The sequence below is a fragment of the Sphaerodactylus townsendi genome, linkage group LG10, assembly GCF_021028975.2.
Source record: "Sphaerodactylus townsendi isolate TG3544 linkage group LG10, MPM_Stown_v2.3, whole genome shotgun sequence".
NCBI lineage: Eukaryota > Metazoa > Chordata > Lepidosauria > Squamata > Sphaerodactylidae > Sphaerodactylus > Sphaerodactylus townsendi.
In genome coordinates, this window is record NC_059434.1 from 25,256,318 (window position 1) to 25,274,987 (window position 18,670).

The following is an 18,670-nucleotide window of genomic DNA, read 5'->3' on the forward strand; positions in this document are numbered from 1 at the left end:
TGTTGGAAAATTATTTCAGTAGTAAAATTTAGGCTTAAGAAACATCTCTGTAGATACAAGCATGCATGCCTGTCAACTTAAATCTTTTCATCCCAGACCTCTATTAGATCGGCCAGAACTCAATCATGCTTTTTGACCAGTACCATTTGCTGGAATGTTCTTCTAGACCAGGGGTCTGCGGCAGATGCTCATGGACTACAAATCCCATCAGCCCCTGCCAGCATGGCCAATTGGCTCTTCTTTTTGTTCAAGGAAGTTTTGGAATGACCTTTCGTATCAGAAACAATACTTTACAAGTGTGTACATCCAGCATATTTTCTCTTCATTGTCTTGGTATTAACTGTGTCTTTCATGTGTTTGTGTGGCGTATATACTTCTATTCATAAGCTGCTTTGCACCATCATTTGATGACGGGAATATGAACATTTAAATATAAACATTTAAATAAACAAATAAGTGGTTAGTCCACCCATTTTTGCTTTTCGTAGCGTTAGGCCAAACAATGACATTGAATAATATTGAATAACAAATAGATGCCGTTTGTTTCATGTGACTTCAGTAGGAATTAATGACAGAATACGTATGGATCATTCCTTCTCTGGCTCCCCTTATTCAGAGGTTTTTAAGCAGAAGCTAGATGGCCATCTAACAGAAATGCTGGTTCTGTGAACTTAGGTAGATCATTAGAGGGCGGGCGGGAAGTGATATCCCAGTGCACATGACAATGAAGGTCATTTGTATTTGATATCCCAGTGCTCGGCTCACGTGGCTCTTTCATGTAGGCCCAAGGTAACGTCAGTCACCACTCTGGAGTCAGCAAGCGATTTTCCTCCAGGCCATATTGGCCTTGGATCCTAGATTTTTTTTTAAAGTTGGATTTATACCCCCCCCCTTTCCTCTCCTGTTGTTACCAGCTGCCCCAGTAACTTTTATAGTGATTTCAGAGTGATTTCAGCTTTGGCGGCAATGAGCGAATGCAGAGGCAGGTTGTCTGCAGAGCAGAGGTTGTTTATTGTGATTTCAAGCTCTTACCAAGCAAGACTGCACTGGGCAGAGCTAAACACGCACCTTTTATACAGTTTTTCCCAAAGGCCAGGGGGAAGGAGGCAGTCCCCAACCCCATTAGTACAAGCAAGGAAGGGGGCAGTCCCCTGCCACGTAATACAAACAGGTTGCAACAAAAGAAAACATTAAAAACACAATACGGGAGTTCCTGGAGTTTTATGAATGGACCCTGGCTGATTCCTGCGGCTGGCGTAATCTCACGATCCTTGGTCAATCCTGGAGAAGACAAAAGGGAAAATCCAGTCTCTTCTTGGCATGCTGATAACAGGGTGGATGTTACAAGGCTGCACCCTTTGCCTGAGGCTGGTGCCTTGAGATTTTTGTGAATGGAAAAATTCAAATAGTCCAATGGTCTTGAGATCCTGTCAGTGGAAAGTTCAAATAATCCAATGGGAAGTCGAGTGACATTTTCCAAGGGCCACAGCACACCTTGATCCCATTATTTTGTAAATCCAAATGTCCTTTGTTTGTGTTGATGGGTTTGCCTGCCAGGCAAGTGACAAGAGGCTGTTGTTCAAACTGTATTTCCTTGTTGGCTCCTAAAAACTCTGCTTTAAGCAACACTAGTGTAATATCAAGGAATCTACAACATATTTAAATGTATACATATACCAAAAATAAAGGGAAGAAAAGAGTTAAATGAATAATATCCTTATTTCTATATTTAAACACTTACATTCTCCCTGGCTGATGCATGGGTTGGCTTCATGGGAAACTTAAACAAATCCTTTATTAATACAAACGCCTATACATTTATATATATGAGAAGGGTCAGGGTCAACTAAAATATATTTTAATAAATTCTGGGGGTTCACCGGTTACACTGTAAGGAGACTCAAAGGGACTGACAAACTCCTTTCCCTTCCCCCCTCACAATAAACACCCTGTGGGTAGGTGGGGCTGAGAGAGCCCAGAAGAACGGTGACTAGCCCAAGGTCACCCAGCTGGTGTGTGTTGGAGTGCACAGGCTAATCTGAATTCTCCAGATAAGCCTTCACAGCTCAAGTGGCAGAGCTGTTCTTCCAGATTAGAGTATACCTGCTCTTAACCAGTACTCCACTGCTGCTCTTTTGCCTTCTTCCAGGCATAGAGCAGGGAGGTAGGGGAGGGTATAGTTGTGAATTTCCTGCATTATGCAGGGAGTTGGACTAGATGACCATTGAGGTCCCTTCCAGGTCCATACATATGTGTATTCTTCTTCAGTAAAATGTGGCGACAGGATAATGCTTGGGTAGAAAATGGATACTTGCATTAAGGAATACAAAGGATTGGATGTAGCCAGCTTTTTAGCTAGGTGTCATCCCATTTTCCTGCTTATTACAGCCCCTGTCCCATACAGTTTGCAACCATGCAAGCCTCCTGATGTTCGGAATACCTTTTTGGCTGGTCCCTTTTTTCACCAGCCAAAAGGCTGGTTGGATTCAACCCAACATCCTAGGATACAAAGTCCTCGGATAATGTACTCTTTGTGAATCTGCTGAAAGCACAGCGATATGCCAGGTGGCTGTTCAGTCCACATTTTCACACAGCTATGAACATTTGGAACGAACATTACCATCTGCCATATTGTCGGCCTTATGGTTAACTTCCCAGAAGGTGTAATATCCTATGGACCATTTCCTGTTCAATTCCGAACAGGAAAAGAGACAAAAGGAGGATTCAGCAGAGAAACAGGAGAGAGCCTAACCTCCTAACCTTTCACCTGCAGCCTCCCAGGCCAGCAGAACGCTGGATCTCATCATTCCACGGACCTGAAAGGAAGATGGAAAAATGTGGCATTTCTTGCTCTGAGCTGCTCTGTTGTCCTTGTGTTGAAAGGATACTGAGACACGATGTCCCTGTCATGCACAGTGAAGCTGCATATTGAAAAGAGGAGGCTGGTGCTCCGGCAACATATTGCACTGTGGAGAAGGGGTTATTGAAGGACACGACGATTTGGAGGAGGATGCTTAAGTGACACGGAAGGATCATTCTCCCCCCAGTGCTTTTCTGCTGTGTTTAATGTGTGAGGGAAACCTTCTCATGACATTTGTCATCAATGAACATGCTTACAAGACTTACAGATCTGGGGGGGAAAACCCACAAGCTGTAATTTTCTGCTCTATTTCAGTTCAAATTCTTCAGTAGTGCTTAAAGGCAGGTTGTTTCTTATTTTAGCAAGACTGTTTATGTAATTTTCTTATGTAATTGAAGAACATACCAGATAAGATCAGAGAAGCCCATTTCATTATATCTCCCAGAAGGCTTTTGGATTATGAGGGTCAGGCTACCTCCCTTTAGAAGTGCAGGCAGGCAGGTTCTGTTTCCACCCCAAATGCTGCCCCATTGTTCCCCAGAGGAGTAAATGACAAGCCACTTAAGTGGAAGAAAGTCCTGTGGAAACAAGCTGCCCCTAGCCATAGGGAAAGGTGGCTATAAATATATTAATATTAATATATATTAATAAATAACACCGGGGTTCTAAACATACTTCCTGTCTTTTACTTTGTGTTATTTGTACCCTGATCTTTCCTGGCAAGCTCTGGCAATGCCAGAGGTCAAGATGAGGAGCAAATTTAGCTTCCTATTCGGGGAGGTGCACCTATGCAGGTGATTTGAATGCAGAAAGTTTGTTTTGGGGTGGGGGGAGGATTGAAAGGTGTAGCTAGGGGTGGGAGGAAAGTGGTGAGTTTTGGGGTGGGTTGAAAGGTGTGGCTAGGGGTGGGAGGAGGGTGGAATGTGGACGACTAGGTTTAATTCACCAGGTTTAATTCACCACTCCTCGACATAAGCGGCAGACTCTTATCTGGTGAACTGGATGTGTTTCCTTGCTCCTCCGCATGACGCCTGCTGGGCAACCTTCTGTCCGAGTTCTCTCAGCCCCACCTGCCTCACCAGGTGTCTACTGTGGGAAAAGGAAAGGGAGGAGTTTGTAAGCCACTTTGAGCCTCCTTCCGATTGAGGAAAGCGGGGTATAAATCCGAACTCTTCTTCTAAGTCTGTCAGACATGTTGCAGCGAGGCCTAATTAACCCTGGAGCAGGCTGGTTGGAAACAATGGCCACGGATCGCCCTCAGCACAGAGCCAGCCAAGCGTCCCCAGGGCAGGCCCAGAGCCGGGGCCGGGCCTCTCCTCCTGCGCTGGTGGAGCCCTCCCGTTCCCGGGGCTCCTGCAAAGCCCCTCCCCGCCATGTCTCCTCCAGCCCGAGGCAGCCTATCGGCATTCCTCGTGCGCGCTCGCCTCGCCTCGCCTGGTCTGGCCAGCATGCCTCTTGGAGGCAGCTCAGCTCCCGCCGTTGCTTGGAGCGAGACCTCCCCGACTCGGCAGGCGGGCGCGCCTTCCGCTCGCCCTGCCTCCCTTCCTCCCTCCCTCTCGCTCACCTGCTCGCCGGCGGCGCCCAGGCTGGGCGCGCTGCCGCCCCCGGCCACCCTCCGGGGCCCCGCCGAGGGCTTCCCGCTGCAGGAGAAGCCGGGCACAGAGGAGAGGAGAGGGAAGCCCTCCGGCTGCTCCAAGCCCGGCGCAGCCTCCTGCTCCCGGGACCCGGTGCAGCAGCGGCTCCCCTTGATGCACGGCGGAGGAGAGGCTGGCGGCCCCTTGCAGGTGAAGGGAAGGACGGGAGGGCGCAGTCGGTGAGTGCGGGTTTCTTGCCATGCATCCGGTAGCTCGCCAACTTGCTTCCAGGAGCCGGTCTCGCGGCGTGTCCGGCGGGGGATTTTCTCGGCGGGGCCTGCGGTTCTGAGCACGCTTAGGGCGGACCTCCGGAGACTCCTTTCTGCAGACACGTTTTGGGGCCCGGCTTCAAAGGATCTCGGATCAGGGTTTTTTTGGGGGGGTGCGTGCGTGCCCCCCAAGAGCAACGCGATCCCGAGGGTCTGCCGCCACCCGAGACCTGCCCCTCCATCGGAGATGCCGGGTTTTACCGCCTGCTGCTTTTATTTGGGACTGATTTCTTCCCTTTCCTGCCTTTGGGATTTGCACGTTGGCTTCGCACTCTGCACAATAAAGAAATGCAACGTTAAAAATAGGTGTGGCTCTGCCTGATGGCCAGTTCAGTTTGCTCCCGGAGCATCCTCCTGGCCGAAGACTTTTTCTTTCTTTCGAACACTCGCCGGCCCTGGAAAACTTAAAAGGAAAGAAGAAATCTGGCCAAAAGGAGCATTTCTTCCTCCCCCTGCCCAGAGATTGCATTTGAAAACCGACGCATCGAAGTGACCGTGTTCTCTTCCCCAGCTTGTCTTGAGCGAGAGAATTGGTCCCTGCTTGGAGATTTTGGGGCTCTGAGACAGCTGCGACTCAAAGCACGCTCCCCAGGTTGCCAAAACCTTTCCGATCGCCTCCCCTGCGCTGAAAAAGGTGTGCTGGCCCTCATGCACGATCAACGCAAGTGGGTCTAGATTGCCACAGGTAACAGAGTTTCAACATTTGTATTCTGCCCGCTGGATAGTTCATGCGCTGTCTCTGCTCTGAGATTTTTGGGCTCTGAGACCGCTGCGATTCGAAGCACGCTTACCAGGTTGCAGTGTTTGGAATCGCCTCCCGATGGCCTGACCTCTGGGCTGGAAAAGGTGTGCTGACCCTCCTGCATAATCAATGCTCATGGGTCTAGAGACTGCCTCAGGTAACAGAGTTTTACCATTAGGATTCTGCTCGCTGGGTAGCTCATGCTCTGCCTGTGTTCCACTTCCAGACCGACAGAAGCAGAGTGTAGTGGATTCTGCAGAGCATATTTAAAACGTGTGGCAATTGTTATAAATTTGCTCTGCAGAATCACTCTGAATGGTCGAGGTGTGTGCACTGTCTTGCCCAGCTGGGAGTGGCAGGTAGCCAAGCGATGCTTTGCTGGTTTCCCCTTCTGTTGCTCGTCTCCACCTTGTGTTTGCATAGCTGTGGAACCAGATACACTTTCTCTTCATAGAACAGGAGAGCCATACGTTGCATCCTAAAAAGCTGCCATCTTCATCAAGTTCCCCCCACCCCCATTTATCTTTTAAAAACATCTAGTTGAAAGCACCTTTTGTTTAAAGCTACCTCCTTAAATTTGGAGAAGTACTTGTCAAATTTCTTATTTCTTAGGTGGCGCTGCCAAGGATTAAGTGGGGTGAGGGGAAATACGTTTCGAAACAATAAAGCTTCTGACTGTAGAAACTTGAAACTATGCAGAGTCCTATCTTGGGAACCTGCATAAGTCACTGGCTGGTGGAGTTCAATGCTAGGAGTCAAAATTAGGATACAGTAAAGGGGAAGTTTGTCATTAAACCTTAATGAATTTGTGGCTGGCAGATTAATATTTTCCTAGTAATCCTGTGGTTGAAATTATTGTTCTTTTTTCTCTTATAAAAATGTTAGGAGGCACTTCTGGAGACCAGTGCACTATGTGGAACCTTGGCTTTGCTATGCTTGTGGCATCTCGTTTTACATTTGCACAGAAGTCCATTGCTGACATTTTGCAAATTGACAGAATCCCCTGGCTTGGATTTCTTTCCCTTCTCAGCCCTTTACATGCGAAATAGGGTGAACCAAATAATATTTGCCTTAGATGCAATTTTTAAATGTTTCTTGTTGGTTTCTTTCCATTTGTTTCTTGCAATAACCATACACGTTTGTATGGTTTTCTTGCTGAGGTAAGAAAAATTGTTCATAAGGCCGCCTTGGGTGGGGGACTGTGCTGTGGAATGCCCTCCCCCAAGGGATAGCACACCTCTCTGGTTAAAAGGCTGACTGAGACCTTTCTCTTTTTCTTTTTGAAGGGCCTCTGGTTTCATGGTAGCACTGTGGTTATCCTGTCATTAATTAAAACAAAAGAGAATGTAAACATTTGTAGCCAGTGTGGTATGATGTTACCGAGTTAAACTAGGATCTAAAAGTCCAAGACACTGCCATGGAAGATTGCTGGTTAACCTTGACCCGGTCACAGACTCTCAGCCTAACCGTTCCCCCAGAGTTAGTTTGTCTGTTTGTCTGTCTGTCTGTTTGTTTGTTTAAGAATATTTTTTACCTTGCCTTATACAGCAGTCTCTAGGCAGCTCACAATAAAGTTAAAATAATAAAACATGCCAATGAAAACATCATAAATAAACAGGAACAATGCAACAACATAATCTTAATTCCAACCCCCACTCCCTCATCCCAATTGTTGTTGTGAGAATATAAAGGAGACAGGGAAAATAATGTAAACTGCTTTGGGTCCCCATTGGGGAAAAATGCAGAATAACTTATGAATAAATTCATAAAACTGGTACCAGAGGTTACTTAGCAGTGATTTTAAGTCCAGGGGTAAAAGCTTTTAGTGTTCAGCTTTCATAAATTTAAATTTTTCATTGAGGCCTGTAGTCATGAGATGAGCAATTGGAACCTGGCCCCCTGAAGAATATTACAGACAACTTCCTTACATTTTCAATCCATTTATTTTAAATTCTGTAGCTCTTACTGTTGAGGATCTAAGATTGATTGCTTTAAAAGATTTTTTTTAACTCTGTTGCTCCATAAGAAGTAATGGCCCTGCCTCTCATTGTTCTGAGTATGGAGGCACTGGGATGCTTGCCAAACACCTTAGCGCTTGGCACATATTTAAACAGTTTATTAAAATATAACACTTTTTAAAAAAATTAGATTGTTTATGTTTGCCCCACTGTCTTGCATTGATGGGCCCTTTCCCTAATGCAGCATTTTTGGCTACGGACCCTTTTTTGTCTAATGACCTGTTTGTACCTACTCTTGAAGTGATGTAACAGAAACACAGACGCTGTTTGAAAGTGGCTGCGTCTTCCTCTTCTGCTTTCAACAGACAGAGCCTTTAAGCATCAAGACAGTCACTAAAGCCAAGGTAAAAAGAAAGAGGCTAAGACAGGGGTAGGGAACCTGCGGCTCTCCAGATGTTCAGGAACTACAATTCCCATCAGCCCCTACCAGCATGGCCAATTTGCCATGCTGACAGAGAAAAACTGATGGGGAATTGTAGACCCTGAATTTTATCTGGAGAGCCGCAAGGTTCCCACCCCCTGAGCTAAGAAAGGAATTATTATTTTCAGTATTTACTTGGCTAAGATTGATGTGGTGGCCCTTAGGATGGACCCATTCCAGCTCGGTGGTTTGCTGTCTCTGGTTTTCCTTTGCTCTGGTGGTGGAAGGTGAACCTGGAGCCTCCCAAAAAATTTGTTCTTATTGACTCATGTGTGATTCAGGGTTTCTTGAAACGGTTACAACAAGAATGTACCCAGAGGGCCAACCATGTCCGCATAAATGTCTTTTTTTTTTTTGGGAGCCAAAAAGCATCCAAATCACCCTCCAAAGAATTATCAGTGCTTTCCTATCATTGCTTATGTTCTAAAATACGAAAACACATCTGAAAGGAATTGCAGGCAAATCACCGGCTACTCCAGAACCTGTTTCTAATGGATTTCAGGGCCCTCTTGTGAAGGTGCCAACAGAGATTTCATCAGTAGTAATAGCCGGGCCGCTTGCAGGCACACCGAGGTGCTGTACATCTCTTCATCAGGTCTATTAATTCCTGGCCTTGGCACCCGAGGCAGGGATGTCAATGCAGATCTTCCTGGCTCAGAAGAGCGACTGTGGCAGTCCTTTGAATAACTGTTCTGAAAGCAGCAGCTTGGCAGATGCAGTCAAGAGGCTTTCACGCTTCACACTTCCCATCAGCATTCGTCCCTCTGTTCTGGGTCCAGGTGGAAATGAGGGTCTGTACAGAAAGCTCCGGATCAGCTTGCGATCCCTGTCTCAGTCTCCCGTGTATAGCTCTGAACTTTGACTTAGGGGCCACTTAGGCAGACCCCAGCATACACAGGCTACAAATGTGTGGCATATACCCAGGTTTTGTAGAGTGCAGTTTCATGCTTCAGCTTCTACATTTATTGTGGGAAGGTGAGGCGGAGACCCACTGACAACATCTCTGCTTTTGCCCCTCTTCCTTCTGTCTTCAGATGTACTTTTCCAGAAAATCGGCTACCTATCTCAGGTTTACAGCCAAAAGCATCTGAGCTTTTCAAATCATCACAAAGTCTACCTGTCAAATACTGGTTACCTTTAATATACCGGCCTATATTTGCCGTCATTACTAAGTATGTGACATAAAGATAGCTCACTAGCAAGAATCTGTTGGTATCCCTTTTGTATTTGGGGTTCCGTTTGGCCCAATAAAAGAAATGACCAGACAGCAAGTCTGTTAAAAGTACACATTTCAGTATCCAAATACAGAAGACGTTATTCTTCCACTCTGCCCCAACAAAGAAGCACTATCATAGATAATATTCCAAGGTATAGTGGTGCTTATTTAAAGTTTAGTTATTTTGTAAGAGGACATCAAAGGGAGAATCCAGTAAGAAAATGCTGAATTGGGATTCATCAAGAGACACAACAGTCTCTCTGCTAGGCTTGAACGTGTACCTGGGTTTCCTCTCTCATTATGTGTGTTAATAGCTCAGCATTTATGAATGTTAATTCATTGTACTTATCATGTCTCATGCTGTACCTTCATTGATTGCTCTGATGTTCTGTTTATCCTATTCTTCCCCTTTTGTGTCCACTATTGGGAGTGGTCTTCGGCCACTCTATATAGGTTGAATTCTATTTGACTTGTTGATGTGACATCTCCCCACTCTCACCTTTCTGTAAGTTTCAAGTGTAAATATATCTCCAGCGGATACATGCAACTGGCAATGTTGGAGCTGACACAAAAACCTATGATGGAATAGATACAGTCAATCCTTAAAGTACCACTGGCGATTGGTTTTATCATAGATGTAGGTTGTGTTTGGGAGCCAGTGTCATGTAATGGTTAGAATGTTATATTAGGATCAGGGGACATGGGTTCAAATCCTTGGTTTGTCATGGAAGCTTGCTGTATGACCTTGGACCAGTCACTTCCTGCCATACCTCGCATGAATTGTTATATACAGACAAAAAATGGAAGGAAGGAGCTCCTTCTCCCTTCTTTCAATTCTACATGGCGAGAAAAAAAGCAGGGTATAAATAGCTAAATAAAATTCTGGGTAGTTTGTGAAACTGTGCTCTCTCTTTCTTTGACTTTTCCTCCACCTCCAACACAAGGACAGAACTAACAATAATATTTTTGTACTTTTAGCGTGTCATGTATGTTGTCTTGTCATTCTTAGAACAGCTCTGCTTGTGGGTTGTAGTGTGGTGGTAGAAAGTGCTGTCAAGCCACAACCAACTTATTGCATCCCCATGTAGTTTTCAAGGAAAGAGACAAATGGAGGTGGTTTGCCATTGCCTGCTTCTGCATAACGAAGCCTGGATTTCCTTGGTGGTCTCCCATCCAAGTACTAACCTGGGCTGATCCCGCTTAGCTGATGAGATTGGGCCATCTGAGTCAGGTCAGAGTATGTAGAGGAATGAGATTTGAACCAGGGATTTTGTGGGTCTTGCCTTGTTCTCTTAGCCTGCGTGTTAGGCTAGCTCTTGAAGATGGTTCAGTGATTGGGGTGGGCTAGGCTGTTGCCATCAGACTAGATTGAGTGCTTGCAGCACTGGGACCCTTCAGAGGCTTGAAGGTGTTTGGGTCTCCAAGGTCGAAGCAAGTGGGAAAACGACTCTTTATTGGTGACTTGCCTTTTCCATGCATCCATACACCTTGTGTTCAGTTTGCTCACTCCCTGTCTCTGCCCTGGCCTTGGTGTGTGCTGCTCTGTTGTCTCCAGCAGCAGTGGCGTAGTGGTTAAGAGCAGTGGTTAAGAGTTCTAATCTGGAGGAACCAGTTTTGATTCCCCACTCTGCTGCTTGAGCTGTGGAGGCTTATCTGGGGAATTCAGATTAGCCTGTGCACTCCCAACACACGCCATGTGGGTTGTGTGAGTAGTATTTCAATCTTCTCTTTTTTTCCTGTCCGGGCTTAAAAACTAAATGACTGGCAAGAGCAAAAACTTACAGTGATAGAAAAATCTGTCAGGAAAAAATGGGAACTTCTTTAATACTCGGGGTCAGGAACTTAGAATAAAACATGATGCTTTATAAAGCTTCAATGCTTCTATGATCCCCTCTACAGAAAGCAAGTGGCAAGACATGGATTAGAGGTGGCAAGATGCCATTTTTTCTCAGGGGTCCTGTATCTGAGCAGCTGATATCTGGCAAAGTCCTGGTATAGAAGCTTGTTTTGCAGAGGACAGTTGTCAAACAGTAGAGTTGAGGTTTGTCTGAAGATTTAGGGCTCACTAAAGGACAAGGAATTCTGCCATTTTTTTCTTAATGGGAGTGGGAGATGGAATCCAGAACTGATGCAGCTGCAACGTGGTGAGGAACCCCAATTAAAGGGTGGATTCTTGGTGAATTTCTACCTAAATGTACTACTTTCTCTTACGATTCTAGATCATCAATATCAGACTGTAATTGACTGTCCTATTCAGCAATAGGAGGTTCTCCTATTGCTGTTCAACTATGACAGGAAATGCTGCACTTGTGGAATTTCTGCCTGTTTGGGAGAAGGCGTAGAAGCTGAGTTGGCAATGGAATGTGCCAGCAGTAGCCATAACCCCATTTCTACCTTAAATGCTTCCAGGGCCATACCAAATGTTTGTATAAAAAGTTTTCTTGCTGAAGAATTTCGACATCTGGAGCAGGATTTACCGAGTCTTACTTCTGTGTTGTCTACGGATGGCCTGAGGAAAGCACAAAGAGGTGACTGATGTTTTTTAAAAAATGATACTTGACGATAAGATGGTCTGAATGGAAAGATGTGCTTTAATCCTAGGGTTTGTTTTCAGAGTCAACAGAAATGCTGGAACAAAAACCAATGCAGATGGCTGTTAGCCAAAACAAAACACATTCCTTCCTTTAAATGCACTCTTCTTAGATCTGAATGAATGACTGGGTATATGGATCGTGTTGCATTTTTGTATTCTTCACAAGTATCTGGTACTACTGATTGTTGCTGGAAAACTAGGCCATTTCCCTGACTTGGTATGACAAGAATAGTTTTCTAAATTCTCTGGAAAGCAAAAGTGTAACAGATACCGATCAAGGTGCTGAAATTGGTTACTCAATGCAAATCCAAGTGGCTGTAATCTATGGATCTGGAGCAGTAAGAAAGACATTAGGTTTTAAAATCATGCACTATTAAAATGACAGCAGCAAAGAAAAAAAATGCTATGCTTTTAAAGATATTAAGATCATGTAGGTAGGGTCTGCAACCTGCGGCTCTCCAGATGTTCATTATGGACCTGTTCTCATCAGCCCCTGCCACATGGCCAATTGGCCATGGTGGCGAGGCTGACAAACTGTAATCCATGAACATCTGAGAGCTGGTTACTGAACCACCTGATGTAAAGGCAAATGCTCACAGTGAGGAAGCTGAATTGTGAATGCAGAATTTGCCTCTGGCAGATAGGCAGCCATTGGAATGCATGCTCAGAGCTTATCTGTGTGTGTTGAGGCTTTCTCTCTACAATTAGGCACCCTGAAAAAAGCCAGCATTCAGACTTTATGGATACAGGAGATGGGGATAACTTAAACCTGTAGTGTGAGAAGGAGGCAGTATCCCTCAGGGCTCAAACAGACCAACACAGGCCATTTGTAACAGACCAATTGCAGATTCTTGTGCAGGCTTGGGGCTGATTCAGAGGTTATAAAGATGGGTTCTGGAATCCAGTGCTTCCCAGTCCCTGTTCCAGGTGTGACTGCAGTGCTCAGGATTCTTAAGCCTTCCCCCTTTACTGCCTTCCTAAGCTGAAAAGGTCCACCTCATCATGGAAACTAATAACTTTGGTAATACCGGGTAATTTCTCTAACAAGGACAAATATAGGTGATTCCGATACAGGATGAAGTCATATTGGGAAAAACTTTGTAGCCTTATGGAAGAGGAGGGTTAAGCTACTGAAGCGTTCTGGGTATCACCTATAAAATAGGTTCGACCAGTTCCTGAGGTTGGCAAGATTAACGCCGCTAAGTCGAAACCAGTGTTGTTCCTCGACTGCAATCCAGCTTGATCCTGGCTTCGGGATGGGCTTAAATCAACTGTGCCTCGCCGTTTGCTCCGTTCCGATTGGCTGCATTGTTCTGCTTGGCCATGTTCCGTCTATGCCGGGGGGTGAGGAACCTGCGGCTCTCAGATGTTCTAAGGAACCATCAATTCCCATCAGCCCCTACCAGCATGGCCAATTAGCCATACTGACGAAGAGGCTTTGATAGGGGTAACAGTTCCTATTTATCTGGAGAGTCACAGGTTCCCTACTCCCTGGTCTATGCCCACACACGCTATCAAAAAAACTGCCACAGGAATGGAGTGGGACTTAAGGTGGTGGTGTTTGATTGGCCAGCTGTATATGCCAGTGCCACAGAAGAACACTTAGCTGTGATTGGCTGAATGGGGGACTCTTGGCACCAGAGATTCCGCACTTTACTGGAATCGAGCTGAGTTTGAGCGTGGTTCCCTGAAAAAGTAGTAGTTCCCAACTGGAGTCAGAAAGTGAAAACCATTACATAGAAGCGAAAACTGGTACAAAACCATCGATTATTCCCAGTGGTTAATCTCGCGGAGCACATAGGTTCGAATGCAGCTCGAGACTTAGGGTCTTAGATAGCGCAGAGTCGCGGAATCAACCTTTGTTGCTCATCATAGTTCTGATCTGAATTGGACCTGCATAGACCTGGAATGCATGCATTAATCTTATACCTTTTTGGCCTCCTTTTTAAGGGGACCAAATGAATAGCATGGAGCTCAGCCATCAGATTTCCTCAAAGCAGTGCAGGGGAGAGAAATGAGGTTTAACCCTTCAAACTCTGTTTGCCTTCTATTTTAAAGAGGGGGAAAAAGGTATCCTTAAAAAAAACCATATTGTTTCCTCCTTTCAAATTATACCAAAATGGAGAGTCAGGTTTTCTCAGTGAAACTCTTTTGTTTTGTTTTCCCTGAGCAAAACATTTCATAGAGGGATGAAGATGTGAGATCTTTGATCCCTTCAGTTATAGCATTTAGGACAGTGGTGGCGAACCTTTGGCACTCCAGATGTTATGGACTACAATTCCCATCAGCCCCTGCCAGCATGGCCAATTGGCCATGCTGGTGAAACTGATAGTCTAATTATAGTGCTCCCTACCAATTAGGAAGACTTTCTCTTGTTGTAAATAGTCACTTGCTTACACTGCATATGCTTTGAGCTTTGCACAGAAATGTTAGACACACAGGTGCTAAACTCACGGCCCTCCAGATGTTATGGACTACAGTTCCCATCATCCCCTGCCAGCCCCGAGCAATTAGCCATGCTGGCAGGGGATGATGGGAACTGTAGTCCGTAACATCTGGAGGGCTGCGAGTTTGACACCTTTGTAAGTGTTTACCTTCCATTTTTTTGGCTTCTGACTCTACCGGTAATTTTTCTTTCTCTCTCTCTCTGTGTAATATGTATCTCCCACCTGGGAATGTACTTCACATATCGGATGAAATAGACTCCAGACACCTAATGTTAGAAGAAGAAAAAGAGAGCTGGGTGATGTGAAAAAATGTGGGGCTGTGTCTCAGTGGTAAAGCATCTACTTTGCATGCAGAAAGTCCCAAGTTCAATCTCTGGCATCTCCAGGTAATGTGAAAGACCTTGACCTGAGAAACTGGAGAGCCTGTGCCAGTGAAAATAGATGGCATGCCCTGGATGTACCAAGGGTTTGATTCAGCAAAAGTCAGTGTCATATGCAAGCCGAGTATATTTGAAGAATGATGCTGTTGTGCTTGAGAACAGAAGCATCAGTTCCCCTGGACATCAAAGTTCTTGCTGGGGCACAGGAGAGAAGTGGGTGGACCGTGCCTCTAGGTTTGGCCTATGTATGGGGGGCTTTTATTCTTGAGCATATTGAGTGCATCGGCTGAAGGATTCCGTTTAGAAGTCCAAGCTCTGTCTTGGAGTATATTGGTACAGAGCAGCTGGTATCTAAAGGCGGCTGCTGCATGAGTCATCCTCCCACTCAATTGGCTGTAATTGTTCAAAAGCTTTTTCTGTACTGAGCGTGGTCTCTCCCAGGAGGAAGCCATCAAAGCCCTCTCAACTCCCGGAACTGATCAGCCACCTCTCTGAGCCTGAATATTGACTCCTTTATACTTTTATAGCCTTCTCAGACTGCTCTGTAGCACCTGTGCTTGCTTGAATCCGTTAACAAGACCAGGAAAACAATACGTCCTCTTCTGAGGTCTTAAGTAAATGGAATTCAAGCTTTGCTCTTATGTCCTGGAAAACCATTCCTTTATTGAGGAGGGAACAAACATTATGCCATTAGAATGCCTCTCTTGTTGAATGGAGACTGCCTTCCCCTTCAGTTGTGCACGTGAGCACAGTCTGTCACTTCTGGCTTCCTCCTTCACACTAATTCTTTGCATGGCCGCTGTTACTTTATTAGAAGAATAACTCTTCATCATCATCATCATCATCATCATCAGTTATTCAGAGGGGCTTACAGAATCCTTTCCTTTCCTCACAACAGACATTTTGTGAGGTAAGTGGAGCTGAGAGAATTCTGAACAAACTGTTACTAGCCCATGGTTAGCCAGCAGGAAACACATCTGGTTCACCAGATAAGTTTCAGCCACTCATGTGGAGGAGCAGAGAATCAAACCTGGCTCTGCAGAATAGAGTCCACCTGCTCTTAACCAGTACACCAACCTGGCTCTCAATTATATACATTTATCACCAGAGACCTTCTCAGTCTTCTGTTGAATGCAGAAGTGACACAGCTCTAAGGGCTTTTTAGTGGAGAAGGGTGGAACTTGGAGATGGATCTAGTCTTTCTTGAAGCCATTTTGGATTGAGTTGGACCATTGGATCCAACCCTGACTACTCTCACTGGCAGTTGCTTTCCAGGCTCTCAGACAGAGATGTTCATATCACCTGCTAACTGATCCTTTTAACCGAACTTTCTGCCTGTGGAGAAGATAGTCTGCCATGGAGCTGTGGCCCCCATGACATGCGGGGTTCACTTTCTCTCTCGTGGGCATTAATAGAATTGCAGTCCAAAATATTTCTGAAGCTGCATCCTTTAGCCATCGTCACCCAGAATGAACTTAAAGGTTAGCGTTATCCTGGGGATGTGAGTACGGTTCTCCCCGAAAGCTGAAACGTTCTTTGTATTGAATACAGCAATACAAAGAAAACGATAAACCAGCCAACCAACACTGTGCTGCTTCTTGCTCATGCAGAGCCACAGGCTGTCCAGTGTGTTCTTCAACTTGTACCAAAGACTAATGAGGGGACATCACATTTGCCCATCCCCTATATCAGTGGTGGCGAACCTTTGGCACTCCAGATGTTATGGACTACAACTCCCATCAGCCCCTGCCAGGATGGCCAATTGACCATGCTGGAAGGGGCTGATGGGAATTGTAGCCCATAACATCTGGAGTGCCAAAGGTTCGCCACCACGGCCCTATATCGTCTTTCCCTTTTCTGAAAGCCCCAATTTCCTCTCTCCTTTTCCTGCTCCTTTGTATCCCTTATATCCACCTGCCAACCTAACTTTAGCTACTTTCCTGCCGCTTTACCTTCTTCCCTCCCTCCTGGCAGCTTCCACCCAGGAAAACTGTGGTCCAGTTGCACTGTGCCAACTGCTGGGCTGGCCAAGTTGCACAGTGCAAAACCCGCAAGGACTCGTGGTGGGGGGGAGTACCTCACTTTCCCATGTATCTTTCTGTGCACTGTTTTCTTACTTTACATTCTTACTTATATTCTTTATCTTCTCTGCACTATTTTTCTTACCTTATATTCTTACTTTCCCCTACATCCTTCTCTCCTTCCCACCCACCAACCTGCTTTTTATCAGCTCTTTAACTATATTTATTAGGCAATTATTTCATTTATACGTCCACCTTCCTCCACAATGAGGATCCAAAGCTGCTTGTATCATTCCCCTCCCTGTATTTTATCCTAACAACTCCTGAAGGTTATGTTAGGCTGAGAGAACAACTCAAAGCCACTCAGTCCGCTTCCATGGAAGCGCAGTGATTCCAATCAGGGCCTTTCCGATCCTAGTCTGAAAATCTAATTGCTACACCACACTGACTTTTGTAGAGTGGCCGCTGTTGAACAGTAGTATGCCACTGGACCTGGGTGAATCATACAAGTCTCATAGTAGCAAGTTACCAGGAGGTTGCTGCTGGGTCTGGCCGTGATCTCTCTTCCCAGGGGCAGATTGGCTTTGTTTCTTAAAGCAACAGGTCATGTTTCTATTATTTTGGGGTTTTTAAGCCCCCTTGGTGTATTTTTTAGATTTCAGATTTTTCAGCAAATAAGGGACTTTTCTCAGGTTTGTCTATTCCTGGCTCCCATCTGCGGATTTAAGTACCGTATATACCCACATATAAGCCGAGTTTTTCAGCCCTGTTTAAAGGCTAAGAAAAGCCCCCTCAGCTTATATGCGAGTCACCATTTTCTATTAATCACAAGGAGGCTGGGGGAGGGGCTGGGACAACCTCCCTGCCCCCGGGAAGCTGCTTGTTGCTGCCCTCCTCGGTGGGTGAAGGGGGAACCCCGAGGCACCCTGGCTGGGTGCCTGGCTGGGCTTCATCAAACCCCAGGAGGCAGAGGGAGCTCCTTATTTGGGCAGTGACATCAGGGGGAGTCACTGCCCAAATAAGGAGTTCCCTCTGCCTCCCAGCTTCCCACCCTCGTCTTATACCCAAGTCAATAAGTTTTCCCAGGTTTGGGCAGTAAAAATTAGGTGTCTCGGCTTATACACGGGTCGGCTTATACACGAGTATATATGGTATTCACAAATTTGGCCATATTGAGAATTAGATGTCTTGATGCTGGTTTCACTCCACCCTTCTAAATCCTCTGCGGGAACCATTGCAATGTAGTTTTTTGTTTTTGAACAAACAAGAATACATTTAAGCTAAACTTTTGTATTAAGAACTGAAGATTGATTTCCTCACAGAAAAGGTCCACGTGCATAACACTGTTCTTTCCACAATATGCTCCCGCTTCACAGCTGTGATTCGTGGGATTCACAGCGAGGCTGCAATTGCTTCCTTTCTAGCTCACAGAATGATCTTGAATAAACAAGGAAGCTGAATTGTTCTGTTGGAAGGTATTGTTGCGTGAGAGAACATTTATTCAAATGATTAATTTTGCTGCTTTTTATAGTACTTGGGTAACCAATTTCTTTTCCATGATATGAGCTGTAGATATTATAGCCCCCTCCCATAGATATTGTATAAAAATTTAAAATAAAGTACTGTCCGTAGGCTTTTAACGAAACAAACTCTTATAAGGTAGGGAGGAAAGGGAAGGATGGTCGCTTAAGGAAAGCCAGAGTAAAAGGAAACCTGCGAGTGGGGACAGTAAGAGGAACACAGTTGGATGTTAGGTGGAAGAACCAAGGGTAATAAAAAGCAGGGCCCAGATCAGGGGTAGAAAAAGGTTTATGTAGGGAGTTGGAGCCCATGTTGTGAAGGGTTTAGGGAGAGACCACAACTCATAGAATGCATTCTTTTCATGCCAAAGGGCTCTGGCGTGTCCATTAAAAGGACCTCAGGTGAAAGGGCTGAGAAACACTTCTCTTGAGATGCTTGGAGGTGGCTGTCAGTCAGAGTACGTAGCACTGAGGCAAACGAACATCTCATGTTATCATACTAAGTCAGAACAATGGCCCACACCAGTTCACTATTGTCTCTACTGAAAT

General features: G+C 45.4%; 2 protein-coding genes across 4 annotated transcripts in view; one reads left to right on the forward strand and one right to left on the reverse strand.

Moving 5' to 3' along the window:
• Nucleotides 1–991: 991 nt before the first annotated feature.
• On the reverse strand, nucleotides 992–5,926 carry LOC125439614. The gene is made up of 3 exons (XM_048508730.1): nucleotides 5,678–5,926; nucleotides 4,425–4,967; nucleotides 992–1,550 (listed from the first exon to the last, which is right to left on the reverse strand). The coding sequence occupies exons 1-3, from the start codon at nucleotides 5,924–5,926 to the stop codon at nucleotides 1,443–1,445; spliced, it is 900 nt and encodes a 299-aa protein (XP_048364687.1). The 3' UTR covers nucleotides 992–1,442.
• Nucleotides 4,487–18,670, forward strand: part of TRMT9B (tRNA methyltransferase 9B (putative)) — a 28,011-nt gene continuing 13,827 nt past the window's right edge. The window contains exon 1 of one of the 3 annotated variants that reach the window (XM_048510124.1): nucleotides 4,487–5,448. The gene's annotated coding sequence lies outside the window, so the exon portion shown is untranslated. Of the gene's footprint in view, nucleotides 5,449–5,547; nucleotides 5,663–18,670 lie in introns of those variants that run through there. The other 2 variants (XM_048510123.1, XM_048510125.1) reach the window with 2 other exon arrangements.